The sequence below is a fragment of the Ammospiza caudacuta genome, chromosome Z (genome assembly GCF_027887145.1).
Source record: "Ammospiza caudacuta isolate bAmmCau1 chromosome Z, bAmmCau1.pri, whole genome shotgun sequence".
Lineage (NCBI taxonomy): Eukaryota > Metazoa > Chordata > Aves > Passeriformes > Passerellidae > Ammospiza > Ammospiza caudacuta.
In genome coordinates this window covers 44,608,315-44,634,963 of record NC_080632.1, presented here as the reverse complement: position 1 = coordinate 44,634,963, position 26,649 = coordinate 44,608,315, and the positions used below count along the sequence as shown (strand labels likewise).

At 36.3% G+C, this 26,649-nt stretch overlaps 1 protein-coding gene across 1 annotated transcript in view; it reads right to left on the bottom strand.

Moving 5' to 3' along the window:
• Nucleotides 1–26,649, bottom strand: part of SV2C (synaptic vesicle glycoprotein 2C) — a 106,728-nt gene that overhangs the window by 50,239 nt on the left and 29,840 nt on the right. Inside the window, exons 3-4 of the mRNA XM_058823925.1 lie at nucleotides 12,557–12,737; nucleotides 1,371–1,522 (exon numbers count right to left, since the gene is read on the bottom strand). Of these exons, the coding sequence (XP_058679908.1) occupies nucleotides 1,371–1,522; nucleotides 12,557–12,737 (333 nt within the window). The remainder of the gene's footprint in view (nucleotides 1–1,370; nucleotides 1,523–12,556; nucleotides 12,738–26,649) is intronic.

The window sequence follows — 26,649 nt, the reverse complement described above, 5'->3', positions numbered from 1 at the left end:
ATTAAAATACACTGCCCTGTGATGTTCTAAAAGCACCTCAGTAAAGGATATAAAGTTATTAATAAAATCTACATTAAATTAGACAACCTATGTAAATTAGTCTGTCATAATGTTTGCATTTTCTACTGAAAGATAAAGAAAATAAAAGTCCATAGGACAGCAAAAAAGTACTTGGCATCCAGAGCAATTTACTACTTTAGGAAAAAAAAAAAATCCATACTGTGCCTTGTCAGCACAAATTCCTCTCTTTGCTTCCAGCAGTTCAAAGTCAAAAGGCAAGGTTGAAGATAGAGATTCAGGTTTGGTGTACTGAACCCTAAAATAATTTTAATGCAACAGTCCAGGTATTTGATTAATCAGCACTATTATAATATACTTCTGGACATTATCACTTGTTAAATATTCCCATCACTTCAAGCAAACCTCCACAATAATGCTTTGATAAACCTCATTGCTTGGCTAAAGGAAGTTGCTTTGGTTGCCAGCTCACAGTGCTGCTTTACTTCACTTGGGTCCTGCCAGAGAGAACTGCTTAAGAAGCTGATTTTTAAGAACGCCTGAGCAGTCTGAGCAACCCTGGAGACCTGTGAGCACTTAACTCTTATAAAACGCAAGCACAAGAGACAAAGAATTGAATCTATACCTCCATATTATGTTTAACTATGTCAGAGAAATTAAAGAGCTCTTTGACAAAGTAGCTTGTATTTTACGTGAGTATAACTTCAGCCATTGCCCTCACACATCCCTACAGCATTTAAATGTACTGTGTTTCATTTATCTGTTTTTACACCACTAAAAATATCTACTAAGATAGATACTAAGTTATTAAGAAGCATTCAGTACAGCTTTATTTTCAGACTAATTTCAGATTTCAGCACTGCAAACTCTTCTTCTCAAGAATGTTCAATTCACAATCAAACACTGTATCAAAAGGATCACTACTTAGACATTCCTGCAATTTAAAATTTCTTTGATGGAAATCTCCACATCATCTATCTTCTCCAGATTTAACAATGACACCAATTAAATTTTCATGCGTACAAGTTTTCAGTAATTTAAAAAATCTGACTGAATATGGATATTGGTGAAGTTTTGCATCTTGTAATAAATTATTTATTATTTGGCATACAATCTATTCCCACTATACCCTCCAAAAGGAATTATTAAATAATAATAGTAATAATAAATAAGATTATTATTGTTATTGTTATTGTTATTGTTATTGTTATTATTACTATGAGTTAGGTCACTAGTTCAAAAACAGATATGAAGACTCTTCTTTAAGTTATCAAGCTTCGAGATATTTACTTTCATACTAGAATACCTCCAAATCACAAGGAGATTTTTCTTTCTTCTACGGCTTTTCTTACCATAATGAGGAATTATTGCCCAAGCCATTGCGGAAGCGTAGATGCCACCAATCATCCAAAACATGCAGAGCCAGCTCAGGTGTTCACCTCGTTTCTCCCTAGCAAGCACTTCCGAAAAATAGGAGAAGACTGTTGGCATGGTGCCACCGATCCTAAAAGGAGATAGAGATAATGGATTAAGCAAAAGAGTAACAGCTAGATAAAGTTTGAACAAGCCCATAGCAGCAGTCATCAAAAACCTGAAATACAAGCACCCTCTCTGTCAAGTGTTTTTTCTCAAATTGCACAATATATTGGAGAACTTTAGAGAAAACTTTCATCAGTTTGGATGCAATTTTTTGTCAAATATTTCCTTGAAAATTCTATGTACCATTTATTACATTCAGTGTTTCAAGGGAATTGTCAATGCGTCAGTCACAGGAACAGAAACCAGTGTGAAGTCTTGACTTTCACTGTTACAAAATCATGGCAGTCTACTGACAAGTGCTAAAATACCTTGCTTCTAATGGAAAAATATGAATAATTTTCCCAAAGTGTAATGGGTATTTCTCTAATTCTTACCTCCCATGGTTTAGGTAACCAAGAAATAATGAAATGTCATTAGAATTTTTTTATACACAATTCAAAACATATTCTACTCATTTGGACTACACGAATAGCTAAGTCCATGCTGGCTTTTTACTCATTTTTTTATGAAAAGCATTTGCATTAATATAATATTAATTTTTTTCTTATGGTAAAATAAATATTGTCTAAAGGTCAGTTGTACAAAAAAAAAAAAAAAAAAAAAGAGAAGATTCAGCCTGGTTTTACAAAAATTAAAGTAACTCAAAATATGTATCACTTTTGGTACCAGTTTCCAAGTCATCTTTTACTATCTTTACCTGCTCACTACGTATGCAAGCTGCCTAATGTTCTACATCACAACAAGTGCCTGTGAATTTTATTTTTTCCAATGAAGAAAATACCTTCAGATTACATACAACATATGGCATGGTTTGAATTTGTAAGTAAATTTTAAAGAGAAATGCATATTTATGTATCATCTGGCAGCTGCCAAACTGGAAGCAAACAGCAAACCTCAAAACAGTTTTAAATAGATATTAACAAGGGAAACATGAATACAGAAATGGTATTTCAATACTAAGAAAGTTCAGTGCCACAGGCATACAGTTAATTTTAATATATGTTAATGTACTGTTATGAAGTATGGGGTTGAGCTTTTATAGGGGACTGCTGTTTTCTCTTTTTTTTTCTACAGGTCTTCACAGAGTCATAGAATGCTTTAGGTTGGAAAGAACCTCAAAGATCAGCTGATTTATTATGAAAATCTTAGAAAGGCTAATCAACTGCAAAACTGGAGGACCAAGGAGGGAGATGGAGAGGAAGCATCCTCCTGCAGAAGACTGTCCTTTTGCTCTTAATGCTGGACAATCCCAAAGTGGCAGTAGCCATGTCTCCATTCCCTAAAACTTGCTCCTAAATGCAGAGCAAGTGACAGCAGGAAGGGAGAGAAGGAACAGCTACAATTGTTCTCACACCAAACAACAATGAGAAATTGTCTTAAAAATTCAATGGACCTTGAGAACTCCTCTAAGGAGCAAAGAAATTTCTTCCCAACTTGCAAAAGTTTTAACTTGTGCTTGGTACTACAGTCATTTTCTATCATGGAACTAACATGGTGTCTGGTATACTGAACACTGCTAGCAGAAGCATAAACTACCTCTCAAAGACTGGGGCAAGAGAAGATCAGAGTATCTCCAACTTTTTCCATCACTTTCTTGTGAGGATTTTTCAGATCTTTCAGCCACTACTGCTATTTATGAATTACCTTATCAAAAGTTTATATTTAAAGAAATCCACCAATAAATCATGCAACAGCTGCAAAGAACACAATTGTAACAGTTTTAAAAAAGAAAACTTTGCCTAGATCCCATCTTCAATTGTCCTCATAAAAACCCTTAATAATTCAGTGCATCCAGGTAATCCCTTGCATATTTTTAGGGAGGGAAAAAAAATTGATTCTCAACATTTTTGTATTGTAAGTTTGAAAGCAACTGTCTCATTGTTGCCCGCCAACATTTTGTGAAATGCATGGTGGCATGTACAGGAGTGAATTTCAAGTAAAATTAAAAGCAGAACTGCCCCTAATTTTTCAGTAGGAAGACTTCATCTTTTGTTTTAAGGGAAATGCAAATGCTATTTTCCCCAGGATACAGTGTTAAGTCCGCTTCTGGCAAAGAATTGGTATTATACAGTGGGCTCTTTACTACTACTGTGTTTGTAAATTATTTGGCTCATCGTCACTTGTAGAAAATAATTTGATATGTGAACCTACATTCTTCTCTTGATATGTCTCCCTGTGCAGATGAAAAGCCCATGAAAATTGTGGGTTGACTTGAGAAGAATATTCATTCTAAAAATGGGAAGGAGTTTAACTCTCCTAAACGCAAATTATTCAAACAAGCTGAAGCTTTAATATCTCATCTCTTATTCATTTCTGTTATCTCTTCACTTATCCTAACCAAAGCAGTGGATGTAAACATGTTACCCACAGATAACAGAGAGAAGTCCATGCACTACTTCCTTCTGGGTCATGAATAGTATGTATCTTGTTAGTATGTACAATTTTTTCCTATCTTCCTTCACAGATAAATTGTGTGGAGTCTGAACATTTTTTAGAGTATTAAAAACCCACAGATCTAAGCCTCTGGGATGATGATCATGAGTGATATCTGTCTCCTGAATAACACATACTGTAATGAGGCAAAATCTAATACCAACAGGAGGTAAAATTTCCTTGAGCTTGGCCCAAAATCATGAAATAAGTTCTCTCACTCAATAAAAATTAGACTTTTCATATGAAATAAAAGGACACATGCCTTCAGCCTTGATTTTTTTCTTGGTAAATATGTAGGAATAAATGAAAGAACAACACTAATAAAATAGCAGGAACCTTTTGCTACTGCACGTATTGTTTATATGTGGGAGAATACCATAAATGTCAATCAAAAGAATAATAAATAATGATCTTTCTCAGTTATTCTTCATTTTATGTAATAAACCCCATCAGAAGTAGGTAGGCAGAGCAAGAGAGAATGAATATTTATGTACACTCTCAGTTCAGGTTTGTTCTGTGCAATTATGGGAAAGGTGAAACCAAAAGGAGATTTAAGGGGTGCACCTTAGGAGAGTGGGATTCAGTGAAACAAACAATAAGCTAAGATATATTTGCATTTTCTTTGTTACAAACAAAGATGATAAATGTCTGCTAATCTACCTTCAGAGCTGTGATTTGTCACAACAGATTTTGGCAATTGCACAGTGTGACAGCTGGGATGAAAACACGTCTGTGAGGCATTCAGAAACCTCTGGCTTCAGATAGAAGCTATTGTTTATTTGCAGATTCACTAGCCGAAAGGGCTTGAAATGCAAAAGCATAAAAGGAATAGAGATAATTAGGACAAAAGGCCCTTACAGAATACTAAATATACAAGGTAGATTGGTGTTCTTCTGAAATACCTTGTCTTCTCTTTCAAACTTGAACAACATCCAGACTAAAAATAGATAGTGTTTGTCTGAGACGGCATTTGCAAGTTGTCACCTTGTTATTTGCTATTTGTTAAAAAGTGATAGAGCTCAAAACACAGATTCAAAGAATTGGAAACAGCCCATCACTCCTTGTCCTTCCATTCGATTGCACATAACAGTCTTCTTAACAGTTTTCCACCCCAGTACCACAAGTCTCACTGAAAAATATCACCATTTTTTCCCTTTCAGAACTGCCATTAGACTGGCAAAGTATTTAATAGTGAGCAAACAGATCGACCTTTTCCTTGAGAATTGCTGGATGAAGACCTGGAAAACTACATCACACTAAAGACTAAGCTTTGTTGGTCACTATACCCATTTTTAAATACAAGTGTTTCTTTGGACTATGAATAAGGAAGTTTTCTTGCAGGTACATAAGTGGCCTGTGTGCTATTCAATAGCAAGGCAGTCCTTGTAAAAATGATTCACATGATAATTTACTGAACTCTACAACAGTCAGTTCTGATGAAAAATGAATTGACAAATAAATAATTCATTCCCCCTATTTACCCAACACTATTTTAAAAATCAAGTTTAATTTACATTCAAGCATATAAAAGCAAAAAATGTGTCAGATATGTCAATAAATTGCTTTCACATGCTAATTAATTCTTTCTTTTGTAGATTTGCTTTTTCTTATTCACTCTTCAAGTTTTTACTTGAAAGACAAATACCATGGTCAGTGTCTGCTATAGACCACCAAAACAGGAAGAAAAGGCAGGTGAAATATTCTAGAAGCATTGGGGAGAACTCTCACAATCACTGGCACAATCCCTCCACTGTTCTTGTGGGGGATTTCAACCTACCAGATGCCAGCTGGAAAAGCAACAGAGTGGAGAGGAACCAGTCCACGAGGTTCCTGGAAGAAAATGCCCTGACCCAACTGGTCAGGATGTCAACAAGGTAGGGCACCCTACTGGAACTGTTGTTTGTGAGCAGAGAAGGACCAGTGGGTGATGGGTTATGATGGCTGGAGGCTCTCTGGGCCACTGTGATGACAAAATGACAGAGCCTTTCATTGTCAGAGAAGTAAGGAAGGTTGGCAAGGAGAACATGTACCTTGAACTTGTGGAGGGCAGACTTGGGCCTGTTTAGAAAATCCCTTGGGAGGCAGTTGTGGTTGCCAAATGAGCCCAGGAACACTGAACATTCTTCAGGAACGAAATCCTAAAGTGCAGGACCAGGCTGTCAGCATATGCTGAAAGTTCGACTAGCAGGGAAGAAGACCAGCCTGACTGAAGAGAGAGCTGAACTCCAGAAAAAAACAAGAGAGTTTATGATCTAAGAAAGAGTAGGCAGGCTGCTCAGGAAGAGTACAGGGATGTCATGAGATCATGCAGGGAGAAAATCAGAAGAGCCAAAGCCCAACTGATTCCTAACCTATCTACTGCCGTAAAGACAAAAAAAGGTTTCAATAAATATATTAACAACAAAGGCGGGCTAAGGAGACTACCCAGCCTTTTTCACATGAAGGGGGAAACACAGTGACAAAGCATGAAGAAAAAACTGGGGTCTTCTTTGTTTCAATTTTTAATAGTCAGACCAGGGTACCCAGGTACCCAGCCTCCTGATCTGTGAGACAGAGAGCAGAAGCAGAATGAAGCCCACATAATCCAAAGGAAAATGTTCAGATATCCACTATATCACTTAGACATGCTCAAACGTTTGGGCCTGGATAGCATCCACGCAGGGGCCCTAGGGGTGCTGGTGGAAGTGCTCACTGAGCCACTTTCCATCATTTACCAGCAGTCCTGACTAACTGGGGAGGTGTCAGTTGACTGGAGGTTGGGATATACCATGCACATCTACAAGGAGGGTCGGAAGGAGGATCTGGGAAACTACAAGCCTGACTGCAGTGTCCAGGAAGGTCATGGAGTAGATGACCCTGCACCATCACATGGCACATACAGGAGAACCAGGGGATCAGGCCCAGCCATCATGGGTATGGTTTGTGAAAAGCAGGAGATCAATAATAGGAGATCAAGTAGGACCTGCTTTTCACAAACCATACACTGTGGAGGAGGGAAAGAATGTGGATGTTGCCCAACTGGACTTTAGTAAAGCCTTTGACACCATTTTCCAAAGCACTGCCCTGGAGAAAGTGGCAGCCTGTGACTTGGACAGTTGCCCTGTTCCCTGGGTAAAGGACTGTCAGGCTGGCTGGGCCCAGAAAGCAGCAGTGAGTGGAGTTACACCCACCTGGTGGCTGTCACCAGTGCTGCTCCCCAGGGCTCTGTACTGGGGCCAGTCCTGTTTAATGCCCTCATTGGTGACCTGGACAAGGGGATCAAGTGCACCCTCAGTCAGTTCACAGGTGACACCAAGCTGGGTGGGAGTGCTGATCTGCTCGAGGGCAGGGAGGCTCTGCAGAGGGATCTGGGCAGGCTGGATCATGGCTGAGGCCAACAGTGTGAGGTTCAACAAGGCCCAGTGCTGGGTCCTGCCCTTGGGTCACAGCAACCCCAGGCAGTGCCACAGGCTGGGGCAGAGTGGCTGGAAAGGCCCTGGGGGTGCTGGTGGCAGCAGCTGAACATGAGCCAGGCTGTGCCCAGGTGGCCAAGAAGGCCAATGGCATCCTGGCCTGGATCAGCAATGCTGTGGCCAGCAGGAGCAGGGCAGGGACTGTCCCCTTGTACTGGGCACTGGTGAGGCCAACACCTCCAATCCTCTGTTTAATGACCTACCACAGGAAGGTCATTTTGATGCTGGAACATGTTCAGAGAGGACAACAAGAATGGTAAAACATTTGGAGCAAAGTCCTAAGAGGAGTGGCTGAGGGAACTGGGGCACTTTCAGCTAGAGAAAATCAGAAAAAAACCCTTTATCACTCCTACATCTACCTGAAAAGAGGTGTAGAAAGACTGGTCTCCCTTTTCCAAGAGACAAAAAATAGAGTGAGAGGAAATACCTCAGCTGTACCATAGGAATGGCAGAGTAGGAAAAATTTCTCCATAGAAAAAATTCTTCATGGAAAGGTTTGCAAAACATTCTAACAGGCTGCTCAGGGAAGTGTGGAATGTCCATCCCTGGAGGGTTTTAAAGTATCTATAGATGAGATGCTTAGGAATAAGGCTTAGTGGTGGACTTGGCAGTATTAGTTTGATGGTTGACCTCAATGATTTTAAAGATCCTTTCCAACCTAAATAATTCTATGGATTCTATATTTTTTCTTTTGATTTTTTTCTGTTGTGTAATCTCTCTTTATTTACCCTTGTCTGGCCTTTTCCCCCTTTTCTCCCTTTTATATAATCTTCCTTTCCTCATAAGAATGGTGTCTTCTCTTATAGAAGGGAAGGTTTAGAGAAGACTCCCTTCTCTCTGAGAACCTCTCATCAACCTTCACCCACTCCTGAAACTGCAAGGACTGAAGCAAAGCAATTTGTGAAGCTCAGACCTTGCCAAATGCTCACTTGGCTTCTCTGAGAAGTGTATATCCCTTTTGGCATAGCCTATCAGCTTTGAAGCCAGTCACCTGCAGAGCTATTCATTAGCTCACAGTGTAAAAACACTGATAGCCCTGCGTAGGACACAGCTGGATGCTGAAGAGGAATCAGAGGCAGAAGATTACAACATTTTGAGAGTTAAAGGATACAAGGTTCTTCACGACAAAGCAGTGGAACAAGTGGATATGAGGAAGTAAAAGATAAATACAACATGATAATAGTGATGATATGGAATTATAACAGCTGGAGGTTGGTCTAGTTCCTCCTAGAGGAGTACTAGTTCCTGAAGGAACTGCTTGGGTCGGTCAACAATCCTATCCTGTTGGAACATTTCAGTCTTCATCTCTGTTGGAACATTTTTGCAGTTGTTATGTATATAGCCTGCTTGTACACCCTTCATGTCATAGTCTCTAAGGGGTGGATATGCAACCCTTAAGTGTTTTTTGCCACTCGATGTAGTATACAAAACTGCTGGTAAAAGCCAGGGTGTGTGGACTTACTCAAGGAACCTCTCAGAACTGCAAGTTACAAGAAACTACATTCATAGTTTTGGATTTTTGCTAATTTTTGATTCCCCATGAAAAAGTGAAGAATTTTAGAAAATACCTGAATTACAAGTTTTGTTCTACCATAATGACACCAGCACTCTGTGATAGATTCCAATAATATAGAAGGAGTACTGCAGGAAGGTTTAGAGATTGTCTAAAGGATGAAGAAAGTCTGAAGGTAAGTCTCAGAAGTAATGAAGTATAGTCCAAAGCAGTCTGGAAAAGGAATATTACGTTAATACATATTGAGAAAGACTTTTTTTCACAAGGGATAACAGGCAGGAGAAAAGCTTCTTAATAGCTTTTAGTTACGTCAGTTAACAATATCTAACCTGTATTTCCTAATATTTCTGTGGGTCTGGAGAAGAAATTTGGCCAAATTGGCAATTCTGGCAAATTGAAGAAATTTTGCATTCTGGAAATACTGTGTAGTTCTAAAAGAGGCCACATTTATTTAGCATCTTTTGTTTTGCTCAGAAGAAAGAATAACTTTCCACCAGGAGCAAACATATCAAGTTGTCTGAAAAATTTTAAATTGTAGTTCACCTCAGAATATTTATTTCAGCTAGTTTTCAATGTATAAAAACTTTGACTTCTTTTAGAAGTAATATTTGGGCTGGATAAGCATGATTTTTTCCCCCAAACTGTATAATCTATGCTTATCTTGAAGCAACCAAAATGAAATTTAGTGGGATAAGACAAATGTGTAGCGCAGTTTTAATCACTTTATTATAAATTTAGTTGTTTTACTTTAAAAAAATTGCATCTAAATTTGTAAGTATCAAAAACATTAAACTAATAGCTTAGATTAGTGTTTTCTAGAAATTGGACAAAACTATGTAGCTGAGAATACTATTTCACAGTGGTAGTGTTGAACAGAACTCCAGCTTCATTCAAGTTAGCAGCTATGTTCTCTGCATCAGAGAAACATTCTTTTGACATTTTCAAACAGATACAACAAGGTGCTTTTTGATGATAAATATTTGTACCTTCCCACAATGGCTAATGATGAATACCACACACAGTTTCTCTTCTATGTCTTTTCACTTTGTAGGAAACCATGTCTAAAGCCCTCCTAGAGACTTCATCAGTCTTCTGGATTCAATTTCAGTGATCTTTAATTAAAAGAAATTATCCCGATAACTCTCTGCCCCTTCAGAAAACTCCCACTCCTCTCCAGTCTGAGTAACAATACTATTTTGCCTTTAAAACATATAATTCAGTTCTTTCCTTAAAATCATTCAAGTTCCATAGTTGGACTATTTGAACCACACAAAATTACTGGAAGAAAAACAGAAGTACAGTGGAATGTAATCGAGAGGAAAACGTGTGCCTTTTCCCAAAGGAAACCAGAGATCTGGTTACCTGCATATGGACAGGGCTGGGGCACTTAACTTTTTTCCCCTCAGTCTTCATCACGAAGAGCTCCACTCACATCAGCTGCAGGAGGCAAGGCAGGGGAACTTGAAGAATTACAGCATTCCACTGCAGGAGAAGATCAGGTTTGAGAACATCTAAGTAGCCTGAAGATGCACAGGCTGATGGGACCTGATAATACACATTGGTGGGTCCTGATGAAATTGAAAGACAAAGTTTCTAAGCTACTATCCTCCATATCTGAGAAACTGTGGCAGTTTCGTGAGGTGCCCATTGACTGGAAGAGGGGAAACACCTATCAAGATGGGATTTTCCTCAAGACCAAGAGGGTCTAACAAACAGATTTCTAGAAACCTCATGGCTTTCACATGTCTACCCTGATATAATCTGAAAGGGATTATTCAGGGAAAAAATCCAATCTTCAAAGAAAACAGCAAACACGAACCAGCCATGAATCTCTCTCTGCAGTAATTGATATGAGGAACAACTCTACAGTTCATGCTGTCTTTAATTGTTGTTGTTGTTGGATTGGTTTGGGGTTTGTTTTGGAGACTCCATTTAAAATATAGTACATGGCGACAAATTATCTATGATCTATTCATGTAGCTCTCAAAGATGCAGTAGGAGGACTTTGAACAGAATGGGGAAAGTGTATGGTAAAGATTTGAAAGGCCTGCTCCTTCAAGGACCTTTAATCATATGCTGGGTACACAAGAGAATGTGGTTCCCAATCAAGGACAAACATGTATCACAAGGAAAGCTACAGGCTCTGACTCTTACTGTAAAAGCTCCTAGACAGGTGAGGAGGAAATGGTGTAAGCAAGTTTCTCATGAAGTATAATTAATACATATTTTGCAGTATATCCGAAAAGGGACAGTTTCAATTAAAGTCATTTTGGGTCTACAACAAAACAAACCTTTGTAGCATAAGGGTCCAGACCTGCCCCAGGAAATTGACCAGGCCAAGCAGTAATACAACAAGCTTCTCAACTTTGCAGGATCACAGAAGAGTGAAAGTGTCATGCTATATGATCTGTAGTGTTTGTGCATGGCGTGAAAAAACATGGCATCTAGAAATGATGGTAATTTATGATAAGGGATTTTTAAAATTTTGTTTTTCTATAGGATTCAGGGTTTTCAGGAAGTAGAATATTGCCATTTTTCCTTCTTGTCTTATAAAGCTATATCTGACAATCTGGTGACAAACTAAGAGATTCTTCTAGCTAGATGACTCCTCACATTTTTCTATCTCCTCTTGTCCTTCTATTCCTCTTCCTAAATCAGATTAAAATTACTGAGTGCTATGGTAATTTCTTTTTGGTATTCATGCTGAGCCGTAGCCTACTTCAGACCAGTTCAAAGGATTTCTCAAAGCACAAATATCATAGAACTGTATTGCTGAACCATAGCTCCATAATATAGAGGCAACAAGCCATTAATGAAATGGAGTTCATGTGTGTGGCTTTACAGCACAGCTGCTGCGCTCTCATATGATCTTGTCTATTCAGCATACCAGAGACCGATAGTGATCTGAACTGGAACTGTAATTAGGAGTCTTAATCTGAATCAAACAATGACCAGAAGTGCTAAACCAAGCAGTCGGCAGAACAAAGCTCTTGTTTATCCAAGTGTGCAGTAAAGGTAGAGGTTTTCTCATAGTAGTTTACTTACCTAACTCCTTCTCTGCTCATAAAAGTCTAAATTTATAAATTTAATCACTGAGAAGTTATTTAAATGAAAAGTAAAGAAAACACAGGTTCATAAACTCCAATATTTCAGAGAGAACATTTGACACAGTTTAGGATGCCATTGTAAATTATCACGATGCCATGTGCACAATATTGTGCACATAAAGACATTAGAAACTTTAAAAATATTACCAAAATCTTAGTGTACACCTGTATTGAGAGTGTTACTTTGCTGACTGAACAAGATGCTGTACATACAGAAGCTGAGGCTTCAAAGAGTTAAGCAAGTTGATCAACTTCACAAAACAAATCCTTTGCAATATAAGAACAAACTCATTCTCACAGTTTTCAGTCTGTGTCTTTCTCCCAAAATTATTCTTCCCCTTCAGGTTGCTATTTAGGATTGTAGTAGCTACCTTGCTTAGTTCTCTCATCACTGACACAGACTGTATTTCTACACTAAATAATGTGCTCATGCAAACAGAAAAGTTTTATTAACACACAGAATTGTGAAAATTAACAAAACCAGAGGAGCTTACCCAAATCCAGAAAACAAGCGACAGAAGAGGAAGAAGCCATAGCCCTGGACAAAGGATGAAAGGAAGGCAAAGAATCCATTGACAGACATACATATCAGGAGTGATTGTCTCCTTCCCACCTTGTCGGCCAAGCCTCCCCAGAAGAATGCCCCCACCATCATCCCAAGGTACACGATACTCCCTGTAATACACAAAAATACAAAAGAGGTATTTTGTCAGCTACATAATTGACCACACCAAAATCAGTTAACCCTCTATATTTACAAAAAGATTAGGATATTGATGTTTTTATCCTTTCTCACTGAATAGAAATTACATGCACAGTTTTGTAAATGTATCTAGAGAGAACAAATTTCCTACTGTTTTTTTCATCTGTTACCAGACACACTTAATATAAACATTAAACTGAAGCTTAATATAAATACTAAACAAGGTGCATTTAGCTAAAACAATAAACATGTAGGCAAATAAGTCTGAATAGGAGGAGAAAATGCCACTATTTCCTCAGAATTAAAATGCATTCGTGTTAAATATGCAAAAAAATATTACTTCTCCATCAGGTACAATTTGTCTGAACATCTTCAGCAGGACATTAAACACCAGGATAGCTGGGAGTAATATGTGCTAAAAAAAGATGATTATATAACAAACACTTTTCACCTGAGATATATAGAATCATAAACATTGATCTTGATTGGTTTTTTCTCCCTCCTACACCAGTGTATTTCTTTGTTTTAAAAGTCAATGTCCTTTCAAAGCAAAAACTGTAATGTTCTTGACTTGTTGTTTTGGGGGTTTTTTTGTCATCTTCCCCCCTCTCAATAATTATAATAAATGTAACAGATACAGTTACATTTCTTAAAATGGTATAGCAAAAAATAATATTGGGGTGATATTTTTTTAGCGTAAATTGTGTTTCCACATGTACTTTCTCACAGAAAGATAAGTCGAAATGTTTAACATTTTTATTCTTCTCATCTTAACACATTGTAGATAATTTCCTTTACAAACACCCTGTGGAACATTTCACAAATATGTACAACATATTGAGCAGACTGTCGGAAGGAAAAAGTAATTCCCAAGTTTTGGACAGAACCATTAACTTTGTATTTTGTTTGATACATGGAATTCTTTTTCCATCTAGTTTCTTGTTGAACTTCCCAGGTTAGGTTTTATATATCCTGCATATTGCTACCATCTTCTACAGAGCAGGAATTACTCACTAAGGTGCTAGAAGTAATTAAAATACTAGAATTCCTTGTTATGTGTCTCCTTTAGATTAGTCTCAAGAATGGACAAATTCTCCAGCGTCTCTAATGGACTGTAATTGCTGTGAAATTCTGGCCTCCAAAAGAATCACCTTTGCCCTGCAGAAGGTAGTTGGATGGTAAAGGAAGCTGAAGAAAACCCATTTAAATTCCTGCTCTTGGTTAAATGCATATCAGTGTAGAGTTTACACATCAGTATTTCTGTTCTTGGAATTACAGATGATAACATCTGAAGTGCTGACATCTGCAGGGTCTTATACACCCTGAAGTGTCTCTGTTCCCTCTCATGTTCTGTGCAATAGTTTCCACTGTTGTTCCCTTATGAGACATAATTTAAAATAGGATATTTTTTAAAATAGGATACACATTGTGTGTTATATTGTATATTAACAAGATTATAGAATCAGAATTATAAAAAGTGGTTTGGGTTGGAAAGGACCTTAAAGACCACCTTAAATTTCAATCCCTGGCCATGAGTAGAGGCATGTTCCTTTAAATCAGATTTCTCAGATCTGCACCTAATCTCAGGATAACAGATCCCATGCTGCTCATCACAGGAGAATTGCTAAAGCAACAAACTCCATAAGAACAACAGTTAAGTGTCTTTTAAAAAACAGCTTTTGTCAATGAATATTTTCTAAATTTTGCTGGGTTCTTAGACTTTAATCAAAAAATACTGATGATAATACAAGTAAATCCAGAATTTGCAGAATTACTAAGACATCTATCTTTACCTTCTTTAGCTCAGGAAGGACACAGACATTACAGTACTGTTTTTTAGTATAGAGGTATTTAGGAGCAGACATTTATTGGATAGCTTTTTCATTCTGATCAGAAATTTTATTCCACTAGTTGAGATTTTTCTGTAAATGCACATGGCTAATGTATTTCCTGGTCCTAAAGAGACAAAGATTGGTGGGTAATTTAACATATTCATTCAATGGCTTTAAGATCTCTTCTGTGGGTTATTTCACCATGCTGCAGGTGGATCACTGCCCATAAGCAGTTTGGAAACTCCATCCAACAGATCTGCCGTTTGCTTGACAGTCGGAGTGAAAAGAATGTAGCAAAGTTCGTCAAATAGTTGTACTGCCAGCAGACATTTCAAAAAGAAAAAAAGGTCATTTTTATTCTTACAGTGAAATTCATTACATTCTTTTCAATATAAGAATTATTGGGTTTTCCCAGTCAACATTCTAATATAAGAAATAGAGAAGACCAATTAAATAACCTTTTATTTCTTTATAGAGATACCTTTGAAATATTTCTATGCAAATAATCATAACTTTACCAATTTACATTCCTTGTGATGCACAAATATATCAAAACATTTTGAACAATGAAAGAAAAATGATTGCAAGTCTTGAGTTTAAAAAAAAATCCCTTTCTTTTAGATGAAAAATCCTTTGGTCATTGTACTGTGTTTTGGACTTTGATACTGATGTAATTCTCCTAAAGAATGTTTGAAAGATGCTGCTAAAAATAATATTCTCATCCTGTCAATAAACTGCTATAAATAAGCTGCTCTCTGAGCTGCAGCATTATCTTTTTCTTTCCCATTATATTAACTTCCAATTTTTTCCTATTTGCCATGTAGTCTTTGCACACATCCTCTCCTTGACCAAAGATCTGTAACCCTTCCATCCTGAACCTACTGCAGCTACCAACAGTACGTTTCGGTACATTTTCTGTCTTCTATTCTGTATTTTCTGTTTCTCTTTATTGTAAGACATTCATATAATGGTTTGGGTTGTAAGGGACCTTAAAGCCCATCTATTTCCAACGCCCCTGCCATGAGCACCCCTCATTAGACAGATTCTTAAGACCCCCATTCACCCTGCCCTTGCAAACTTCCAAGGAAAATGCATTCTCAGCTTCTCTGTACAATCTGTCCCATAATGAAGAATTTCTTCCTTATCTAAAGCTGCTGGATTCTGAAAATTCTCTACATTTTGGGCGTCTCTTGTTGGCACTGGCACCAAAATGCCAGGATTGGGGTAGATTGAAGTTCTCCTCCCTTCTTTAGTTTAGTAAACTTTAGTTTATTTTAGTAAACCTTAGTTTAAACCCCTACTGCATCAGGTAAAGGAAGTGCCCTTTGTCTCAATTTCCAAATTTTTCCTTAAGATCATTTTACCCTGCAGCAATATTAACAATAAGTCACAAAAGTGAAAAACGGTACAGGAGAACTCTAACCATGGAAAATAGCTGAACAACCACCCAACAAATGTAAGTAGCCAATGAGATAAGATGATAATTTTATTGTCATCAGATTATCATTAGCATTTATTTTCTAACCATTGTAGTTCTTGTTCATTATGCTATGCCACTGGTCAGAAAATAAATGTCTTCTGGATAACACTATTTTTTTTGCACATATTTCATAATTCACACATTACATTTTGCATAAATTCATATATGTAAAAATTAAATACCATGTTGTTGGTCAATCTATATATGTATATAGATGTCAACCTAGCATGTAATGCTGAGAGGTGGTACTCCTTTTTTGAATAGCTACTACCATCCACAAGACTGGCTGCTTTTCTCTTTCTTTTTGTACACTTTTCTCCAAAGAAATCAGCTAATACAGTGGAAGGAACACACTGGTTTGATATCCAGTCTGACCTTAGAACATATTTTAAAATATTTTAAAATATAAAGACTTTGAAGGATATCTGTATCATACATCTTGGATTCTCCCCACAAGGTAACAAAACTGTCTAAAACTCTCAATTTTTGGAAAAGCACTGAGAAGAGGCAGATGGTAGCTGAAAAGAAACATGCTAAAATAAATAATCTCTTTTATTGTTCTTTTGACAAGTTTTAACAAACCTGTATTTTCTTTCCATTGCAGAATTCTTACATACTTCAATGATTTTCACCCACTGCACAAATGTACATAATACACACTTACATCCTCTTCAGACAAGGGAACCTTAGTGTGGGATTGCTTTAGACCATGCACACACTTTGGCTACCAGATGGCTAGATATTTTTAAAGGGATGTGTACACAGCATCTTTCATACTGCTTGAAAGAGTTTAGCCTTACAAACAGCTGACCAAGAACTCCCTTGGTATCCAAATGCTAGTTATTGACAATTTAAACAATGACATAACAATAAATGCATAACTAGTCACTTAAGTTCACTTAAGCAGTATTTTACTACTCGTGCTGCCATAACTTCATTACTTGCTGATATCAGTTGTAATTCATAGTCTGGTATCTAAAAGATAGACAAAACCTTCTGAAAAATCAGTTTGTAAGTGTATTTAGTCAGGAAAAAATACAGCAATGAAAGAAAAGTCAGATTTCGCTGCAATAGAGAGACTCAGAGGGTATGGGACTCCCTGATTAGCTTTTTGCACTAACATACCTATTATAAATCAGTTATAAAATGAGCATGAAGTTTTTGTTTCCTGTTACATCGTTTGGGTAATCTGTCTGAATGAGGAAAGCATTTCATACAGCCAGAAAAAGAATACACGTTATAAAAAGACTTTAAAAATAAGACTAAAATATCATTTCTATTTTGGAAAGAGCAATTATAAATGTGGTTCTATAACAAGCAAGACAATTTTTGTAAGAATTATAATGTAATCAGTGTTTTACTTACTTGTACATGGATCTTTCCATATGCTATTGTTGAGAATATAATAATTCATAGTGGAATATTGCAATGCCTATAAGTAGCATGATGAATATAAGAATGAGAATATCCAGTTTTATATTTGTTTTAATCCTGATAATACACTATATTTGGATTTTAAAGACTATAATATTTCAGACCTGTATTTAATTACAATCTGTTAATAGTTTCTTTGATCGGAAAAGACTTGGAAAATTGGAACAACCTATGCAGCAACTGTCAAACATAACCTCTAATTAAGCATTTGCAATGGGAGGTAATTAAGGCAAACACTTTTCCATTAAGACAACAAATATAATAAAGCTGTAATAACTCCAAAATTGAAAAAAAACCTCAAATTTTCTACAGCCCATGTATTTAGATGTCTAAAACCTATGTACTTAGTATATTTGATCTTCACTTTTCATTATTAATATTATGCCATTCATCCCCTCAGATGTACAATGGCTGCAATATTTCTACATAAAGAATTGCCACAAACTAATATTTATCTGTAATAACTATTTCTTTTTTTCTCTAAATATTTCTTGCAGTGGTGAAACAGCAAGCTCTATATACACAGAATGGTAAAATTTTAATGAGTGGATCTAAGTGGTTAAAGTAAACCACAAATTGTTCAGCCATCTGAAAAAGCTGATAGGTACTGTTTTCCAGCAAGCATGTGAGATAAGACACCATACTAACTAAAACTAATATTTTGCACGAGTCTTTGCAAATTCAAGACTTCTCAAGCCTTGCATTTCCTTCATCTAAACTCTACCTGTTTCTCATAGTAAACGTTTAGTGTCTTAATTTCAGATGTTAAATGACTTCTCTTACCTAATAATATGAAATGTATGTAAATCCCCAAAATGCCACAGCATGTCAGGCTCGTTTTCTATTACAACTTTTCAGACTAATCCACTCCTCCCGCCTTCCCTGTCAAGACAACTGCAGACAGGCTTTGATATGAAATTTCACACTCTTTAGCACAGATGCTTAATTACACACTTTTTTTGAAGCTCTTTGCTCTTTGGCTTAAAATACATTTACAGACAGTTAAGGTTCACTTGTATTATTGGAATTACTTTCAGAAATCGGGGTAATAGGGTTTATCTGTTTAAATGCATGAAAGACATAAATCTATTTTAAAATGAATGTTGCAGGTCTCCATTCTCAATGTAGCAGTTTTTACAGCATCAATCATACTGCAGTCATTCTTGGGCCTTCAAGAAGAAAACTTTCATCTGAGTAACCTCTGTGTTTATTTCTCTAATAGCAATAATTCCAAAGTGACAAGCCTTTGCATGATAGACCATTTTGCTTTTGCATATCTTTTAGCTGCTTAGTTCACAAAACATTCTGGATATGCTTCACAGTCAGTAAAAAAGGACAACTTTATCTCCATAATAACTAAAGAAAGATATAAATTCAAGAAAAAGGAAAAGACTAAATTCCAGTGAGACTACTGGAAAATGAAAATACAGCCTCATTTCTTCTTAAACTTGTTGAACAATACAGAAACATTAGTGTTTTCATCAAGGCAAAAAAATCTAAAACTATTGTTTCAACCCAAAACAAATTTTTAAAATAATTTTTTGTAAAATTCTGTTTCTTTAGTATTTACATGAGAAAACAACTCAGGGAAATCCTCTGACGTACAAGCTGCAAAAAATACATCTCACACAAGTGATAGCTCACGGCAATCAATTTAAAACTATACAAGAAATTGTCTGTCTGCTTCATTAGTAGGAAAAATCCCAAGCAAACAAAAAAAAAAGCCAAAAAACCCAACAACCCACCAAACCCAAGCACCCAAACTTTCAAATATGCCTACAAACATCTGATGACATTCAGTCAAATACTAACCCAGAAATTCCATAAAAATAAAAATCAAATTAATTCTATCCATTGTTTACACAAAATGATCCTGTTCTCAAACAACTTTGATGAGCTGTAATACAGGATCTCAACCATGAAAATCAAGAAAATGGAACTTAAAGCAAAAACAAGGAAAAGTAATATCATGCTCAGCTGACCAGCAAAGATGGGAAAAGAGCAAGTAACTCAACACTTCTTCATGCAAACCTGTTTATGATGTTAAAGATAATGAGAAAAAGCAGTATCAGTAGCACAAACAATTAAAAATACAGGTTTGTAATATTATGACTGACTATTATAATTTGATGAGTGATTTAGTAAAAGAAAATTATTGTGAGGTAGCCCAGTACTATAGTTCTAAAGAGAAGTTTCACAAATACAAAACAAAATATACAGCCAAAAAAGTACAAAACATTAAATGAAAATTAAGAAGAACACAAAACTGGTGGTTTCTCCCATAGTATTTCCTTTTCAAAAGAACAAAGTCCAAATTTTCGAGACAACGTAATCCGAAAAGCGAAACAAATGTAGAAGCCAAAACCAGGTGAAACTAAGTGGATAGGACTTCTGACATATTTAGGGACCAGAAAGAATGTAATGCAAGACAAAATTTGACTATACATAATTTTATGTCACCAAAACATTAGATTGACAAATACCTACCATTTATTTGCCTCAATTTAACACTGAGACTTAAGTAAAAGTCACCTTATAGCATGGCTACTCAAACAGATCAGCTTGCTCTTCCAAAGGTCAAAAGGTCAAAGATGAGCCAAGAATTTTTTTTTTCTTGGATGGAAAGGGGAAGTAAGAACTGTTCTATCCTCTCCATTAAAAAAGAAAACAAAATAAAGCAAAAAGAAAGACAACAACACAACAAAAAAAAAAAAAAAAAAAAAAAAAAAAAAAAAAAAAAAAAGAAAAAAGAAAAAAAAAAGAAAAAGAAAAAAGGATAAAAAAGAAAAAGAAAAATCATACAACAACAACAAGCCCCCCAAAAAACAAATCAAAACAAAACCATTTCTTTTTTTCCTGAGGAACACAACTTGCATGTCTCAGGAATCTACTCCAATAGATCCATCCTGAGGGAAATCACAAAGATGAAAACTCATTGCTGGAAATGTTTGATCAAAACTCTTCTAGTCCTATAAAAGAAATACTCTCCATCAAAAATGAATGAGACCACAACAATAATTCACATAAATTTCATTCAGGTATTAATATGGGTTGTTTTTTCCCTCTGGCATCCTCATATTATATTTATATACCTAATATGCTTAATTTTGATTAGTTTCCTGTACATCAGTTGTGAGATTTTCTACTTGCAGTGCTGTTGCACAAGCTCAATTAAGTTCCATCATGAAGCATTTTGCTTCCATATTTCCCCTCCTTGGGTTAATGAAACTAGTTTTATTTTAAATATTTAGTGCAGACCAAGGTGATATAGGTATAGACCTTTAAATTTTCAGTTCATTTGGAGAAAAACATAATATTTTCTTGCTCTATGTTTCTGCATGCTAGTCACTTTCCTTATAGTGACATTCACCTTACAATATGTTTAAAATTTACACCAGCAGGTGTGCTGATACTTTTTGTTTTAATAATGAAAGAATACTCAGTTTTGGATTATTATTTCATTAGTAACACACATTCTTATGTACTCAGATATTATTTTAATTGAAACACTGTAATGACAAAAGGAATAAGTGCTTCTGCTTATCCTCATATCCAAATTAGATAAATTAATAAATTAATAGGAGAAGATCAGTAGCTGCAGAGATTGTGACAGGTAATAGATTACTTGCTAGGCTGAGGAATATTCTGCACAGCTGCATTTTCTGATAAGGCAGCAGTACATTGCCATCATTGCTTCTACTTTTAAAATGCTATCATGCCAAGAACTTAAGTCTTTAAAAAAAGTACTATCTGCTACCAGATGCTAGCATAATTTTTATTTATTCCATAACAGATTTATCAGAATAAATATTTGATCAACATTATTCCATTTCTTCATTGGAATCATTCTAAACTGGATACTCACAGACACTATTTCAGCCAACAGCAGCACACTGCTATTTCATACAGGTATTACTTGGATAGATAAATCAACTGTGCATTATACCAAAAAAATTAAAGTAAAAAATTTAGCAAGTAAATTCCTTGCTACTTCCAAATAGTCAATCAGCATTCAAATTTAACAATGTGGAACTGTAAAAAGCAAACAATACATGGTATTTTTCTTCCCATATAAACAATATTTTACAAGATGGTAGCTATCAATATACCAATAATAACAGACATTAACATAAGCTCAGGTAATCCCAGGTGATGACATGGAGCTGTTGACAGATTCCATAGGTGCTATCATTGAACTTACTATTTTCACATTATCTTTTCCTTTGATCCAACAATTCCTTCTGGCACAAGCAAGAAAATCCTAACAGACAAGCTTTGGATAAAACACAGCTAGTTAAGCTGTCCTAGCCCCCCTAATTCCTGTTTTATCCCTCTGCAACTGTGGAGGTTCCTTTGGATTTTTCTGCTCTCAGATTTAGATGCTAAATTCATTGCACTTTTGTCCATCTCTGAATTGACCCTGTCATGGTAGAAATTGCTGTGACTTTGCAATTTGAAATGCGCTTCCATGGCAGTCCTGAGAATCAGAATGATTATAAATGCTGCATATGCTTGAACGGTGCATAGCACTGTGCAATGAGCTAGGATTAATTAAATTTCAAAGCCAAAAGATATATTTCACTAAAGCTTTAAATTGCCTGTGCAGTCATCTACATTAATCATCTCATTTTATATCAAAACTGTTCATTTTGGCCACATGTTTTATTGTCTGAATATTAATTTCTAATACAACTAGTCCTGCTTCTGACCCTAAACAGAGCACATCCCATGAATACCTCTAACTTTTAATTAGTGCTGAATTAAAACAAAAATTCCAAACCATAAAAACCTACATTAATAACAGATTCATCCAAAGCAGTAAATCAAAATACGTGATACTAAGAACTAATTAACAAAACTACATTTTTAGTTGTTTCTGTTCAATATTTAAGATAACCGTTGGTTATCTCTTCAGTCAGCCATTATGTCTGTTTTCTGTAAGTATATCCCTGTGCAGAAGTAAACTTCTTTCCTCATAAATGGGAGAAAACATCTTCTTTTTATTTTGTTGCATCAATAGAGTGGCTGTTACCATCAGTAAACTGGAAGGGTGGGGGAAGAAAAATTACAATAAAAAAACAAAGTAGAAAACTCCCCAAAGAAAAATGAAGAAAAAACCCTAAAACCTAACCAAACCTTTTGCTTTCAGATACAGACACTGAATTAGGCTGAAGTCATTCAGAAACAGATTACTAAAATTAATAAGGGTCTGAAACACACATATTTGCCTGAGAAAATGCCTGGTCGACCTCACCTAGCACAGAGCTGCATGAGAGTGAAAAAAATCTTCCATCCCATGTCTTCTTTCTGCTTTCCAATTTACAGTCAATGAAACAGATTAAATAATCCAATTCAAAATTAGGAATAATGAATCAGAGTAATGTTCTGTGTGATGCCAATACACCTGCAGGTGCTGGTGAAGCTAAACAGGCTTTTTAATTATGTATTTACCATGGTACCAGGAGGCACTGTTATAACGTCTAAATGGAAATTTTTTTAGATTAGTGCATCTACCAGTTTATAATATCCATTTAACATGACTTGCTAGTGGCAGCTTCAAAACAAACCTTGAAAATTGCCCTGAATTCTAATGGATTAGGAAAATACTTATTCTTTGTGAAAATGAGCAGGTCTGATGAACAACAGTGCAATAGAGTCACATATCACATGAGTTATTTTCGTCTATACTCCTTCAAATTGATATAAGATGCTCCACTGCTAGCCAGTATAAAGCAAATCATTTCAGTCCAGATAGACTGACACAAAGAAATTTGCAAATAGCCACTTTTGCCTATCACTGAAAATGCAGATCTTCTTTAATACAATGGATGTAAATCCAGTTTCACTTTACACCATTTTCTTAATTTTTCTACTTTTAATACTCTCCCAACATTCTGCAATCCCCTCAAAAAACGATATAAAAACACCTTTCTGCTGATTAAACAGGTTTCTATGAGTCTTTGTCATTACATATTTGTCCTGGGTAAAGTTTACTTGTTAAGCAAGAATAACTCAACATATATAATGCGCCATCAAAACCTCTTGGTTTTTTTCCTGTAGCTGAAGCAGATTGGTAGATGTTGTGTAAACATGTCATAGGTTTAGTAGAGCCAGGGAACATTTTTGCAGTTAGCAGTATGGAAGTGCCCATCTAGCAGTGTGAGTAGTAAGTAAAGTTGATCTGAGTGTAAAATATGAGATTCCCTAGTAAAAAAATTATTATTATGAACAGAACTTTCCTAAGTTACCCATAGTTCTGCTCACACGATAAATCTGTGAGTAACTCACCCCATACTCCTGTGGCCTGTTAATAGCATGTGAAACTACAAAATCTTACATTTATATTGTTCCCTTATATCAATACTTCTCATTCTGTATAGGGCTGACAAAGCACTGAAAAATGAATAAAACTAAATGCAAACAAGAGACTTTATTATAAATGTCAGTAACCTACAGTATCCTGTGATTTCTTGTTAAATCAGACAGACTTTTAGCTACAATTATAGCTGTTGCTGAAAAAGCATTTACATGGGAAGGGGAAGATTTAAAAAAACATACATATGTCCTATTCATGTATTCTTTTGTATAAGTATTTTTTGTGTAATATTGTATAACCACAACTTTGATTCTGCATCAGTTATAAAAGTTGTAATATTTCATACATTTGAAACAATAATAAACTGATAGCTCAAATAAGTGAAACAAGTGTGTAAAGTGAGAATTGATGTGCCCATCACTAGGAAAGAATTACATCTGCATTAAAATGAAGCCAGACCAGATTAAAATTCTTTTTTCCATCTTTTTTAGCATTGATACTCCCTTAAACAAGCCAAAGGTCTGGAATAGGAAGCTATTTCAAATGGTTGCTATAATAACATACAATTTTCTTTCAATTCTTCAACATACTGATAGTGTAAGATAAAAAACAAGTCAAACTTTGACAGGCTCAAAAATCCTTGATTGATTAAATTCAAGAATTAAATGCATAGCAAGATATTTACTCAGCTGTGACGACCAAGCCATTAAATAATGTTTGGTCCATGTCTTAAGGAAGTTCATTACCACTTTCTCTGTAAAAATATTTCTTTGTCTTGACAAGGAGCTCGTACATTCTCTGTTTCGTTTCATAGACCAACATTTGATGCAAGATGCAAAATTCAAAGCTATGCAAAAAATCTGAAAGCTTGCAGATTATCCTAAACTCTGCTGCAGAATTAACCAAACTGAGACTTGGAAGAGACTGCACTGAACATTCTTTTAAATGTTCAGTTTGGCTAAAAAACTCTATTTGACACATTGATTTAAGAATTGATGTATTGTCAACCAGAGATCCCATGGTAGCTGAGAGAGGGAGGAAAAAGTGAAGGCGACAGCCAAATTAAATGTGTGAAATCAACATTGCCCTCAGGCTTTTCCTTTGGGAAGCATTTCTTTCTTTTGGCCACTTTTGTAGGACCATAAATTTGTGTGACATAAATGGTAAAATTACTGATCTGTGCTGGGATAGGCAGAGCCAGAAAATAACCTGTCAAGTGCAAAAAAGCAGCCCAAAGATTTTTGATTATTTTAGAGAAACTCAATTTCTGAGGCAGATTTGAAGAAAACTACATGCAATAATTATTTAGCTTCAATTTTCTATGCTAATAAATGATACTAAAAACTGGAGAGTAGCGTTTTGGAAAGAGATATGGAAGCTGGACATGGTCAGCAGTGCCCTGGCAGCCAGGAGGGCCACCCATGTCCTGGGGACCTAAGGGACAGCATGGCCAGCCAGGCAGTGGAGGGGATTGTCCTGCTTTGCTCTGAGCTGGGACAGCCTCACCTCGAGTGCTGGGGACAGCTCTGGGTGCCACAGCATAAAAATAAGACATTAAACTACTAGAAAATGTCCAAAGCAGGGCAATGGAGATAATAAAGGGTCTTGAGAGGAAGCCCTATGAGAAGCGGCTGAGGTCAGCCTGAAGGAGTCTGAGGGGAGACCTCATTGCAGTCTATATCTTCCTCACGAGGGGAAGCAGAGGAGCAGGCACTGATCTCTCTGGTGACAAGTGACATGACCTGAGGAGGTGGCATCAAGCTGTGCCAGGGGAAGTTTAGGTAAGAAGAAGATAATGTTCCTCCCCCAGAGGGTGGCAGGGCATTGGAAGAGGCTCCCCAGAACAGTGGTCACAGCACCAGCCTGACAGAATTCAAAAGGTGTTTGGACAATGCCCTCAGGCTCTCAGGTATGATTTTTGGGGCTGTCCTGAGCAGGATGATGGGTTGGGGTCAATGATCCTTATTGATCTTTGCAGTAAAGCTGCATGTAGAAACAACCTGAAAGGGGAAAAACATTTGAAATGGGTCTGTTCACTTTACTAATACTGGCTTCAACAAAGTGGTTGGAGAGCAACATTATACTCAGAAAAAGAGGGTAGCTATGACCCACCTTAGAAAGCTGCTTACACTGGGAGCCTGTACCAGCACAGAGAGACCACTGAGTACACTGTGTTTCATTAATGGTTTAAATCTGTGCTTCCAGATCCTGTCTTGTGACAGTCTGTGATGTTCCATGTGATACAGGTTTAGTCCAGGCCATAACAAACAAAATCCCTTCACCTATTCCCTCCACTGTCCCCTTTTTCCCCACAGAAAACAAAACCAGACATAACCACTATTTTCACATATCCATATTTTGTAACAGCTTAGAAATTGTAAGGATCTGTCTCTTAATTTTTCACCCTCAAAAAAAATGTGTTTGGAAGAGAAGTGAGAAAAGCACTGAATAGGAGGACTTTAATAATGTCATTTGCAAGGGAGCTGAACTGCACCAAAGGTGAACAGCATGCATGATGGCATTTGAATTTCTGGCATCTCCTTCTGAAGGAGTAAGACATTAATCCTACAGACCAATTTTCACCTTGTTCTGGAATATTTAGGATGCATTTCAATGACTGCAGCTCTATTGCTAAATATTTCTATTGCTGCTAAAGATTTATTACTACTATTAACTGTAAGTGCAACAGACTGTCACTGTTATTTCAGTGAGATTCCTCACTAGCAAATATCTGATATGGCTCCAATAGTAAACAGTCTTTACCTAGATGCTTTTATTGTGTATATACACCAGATCATATTTAAGGACCTAACTTTTTTGCT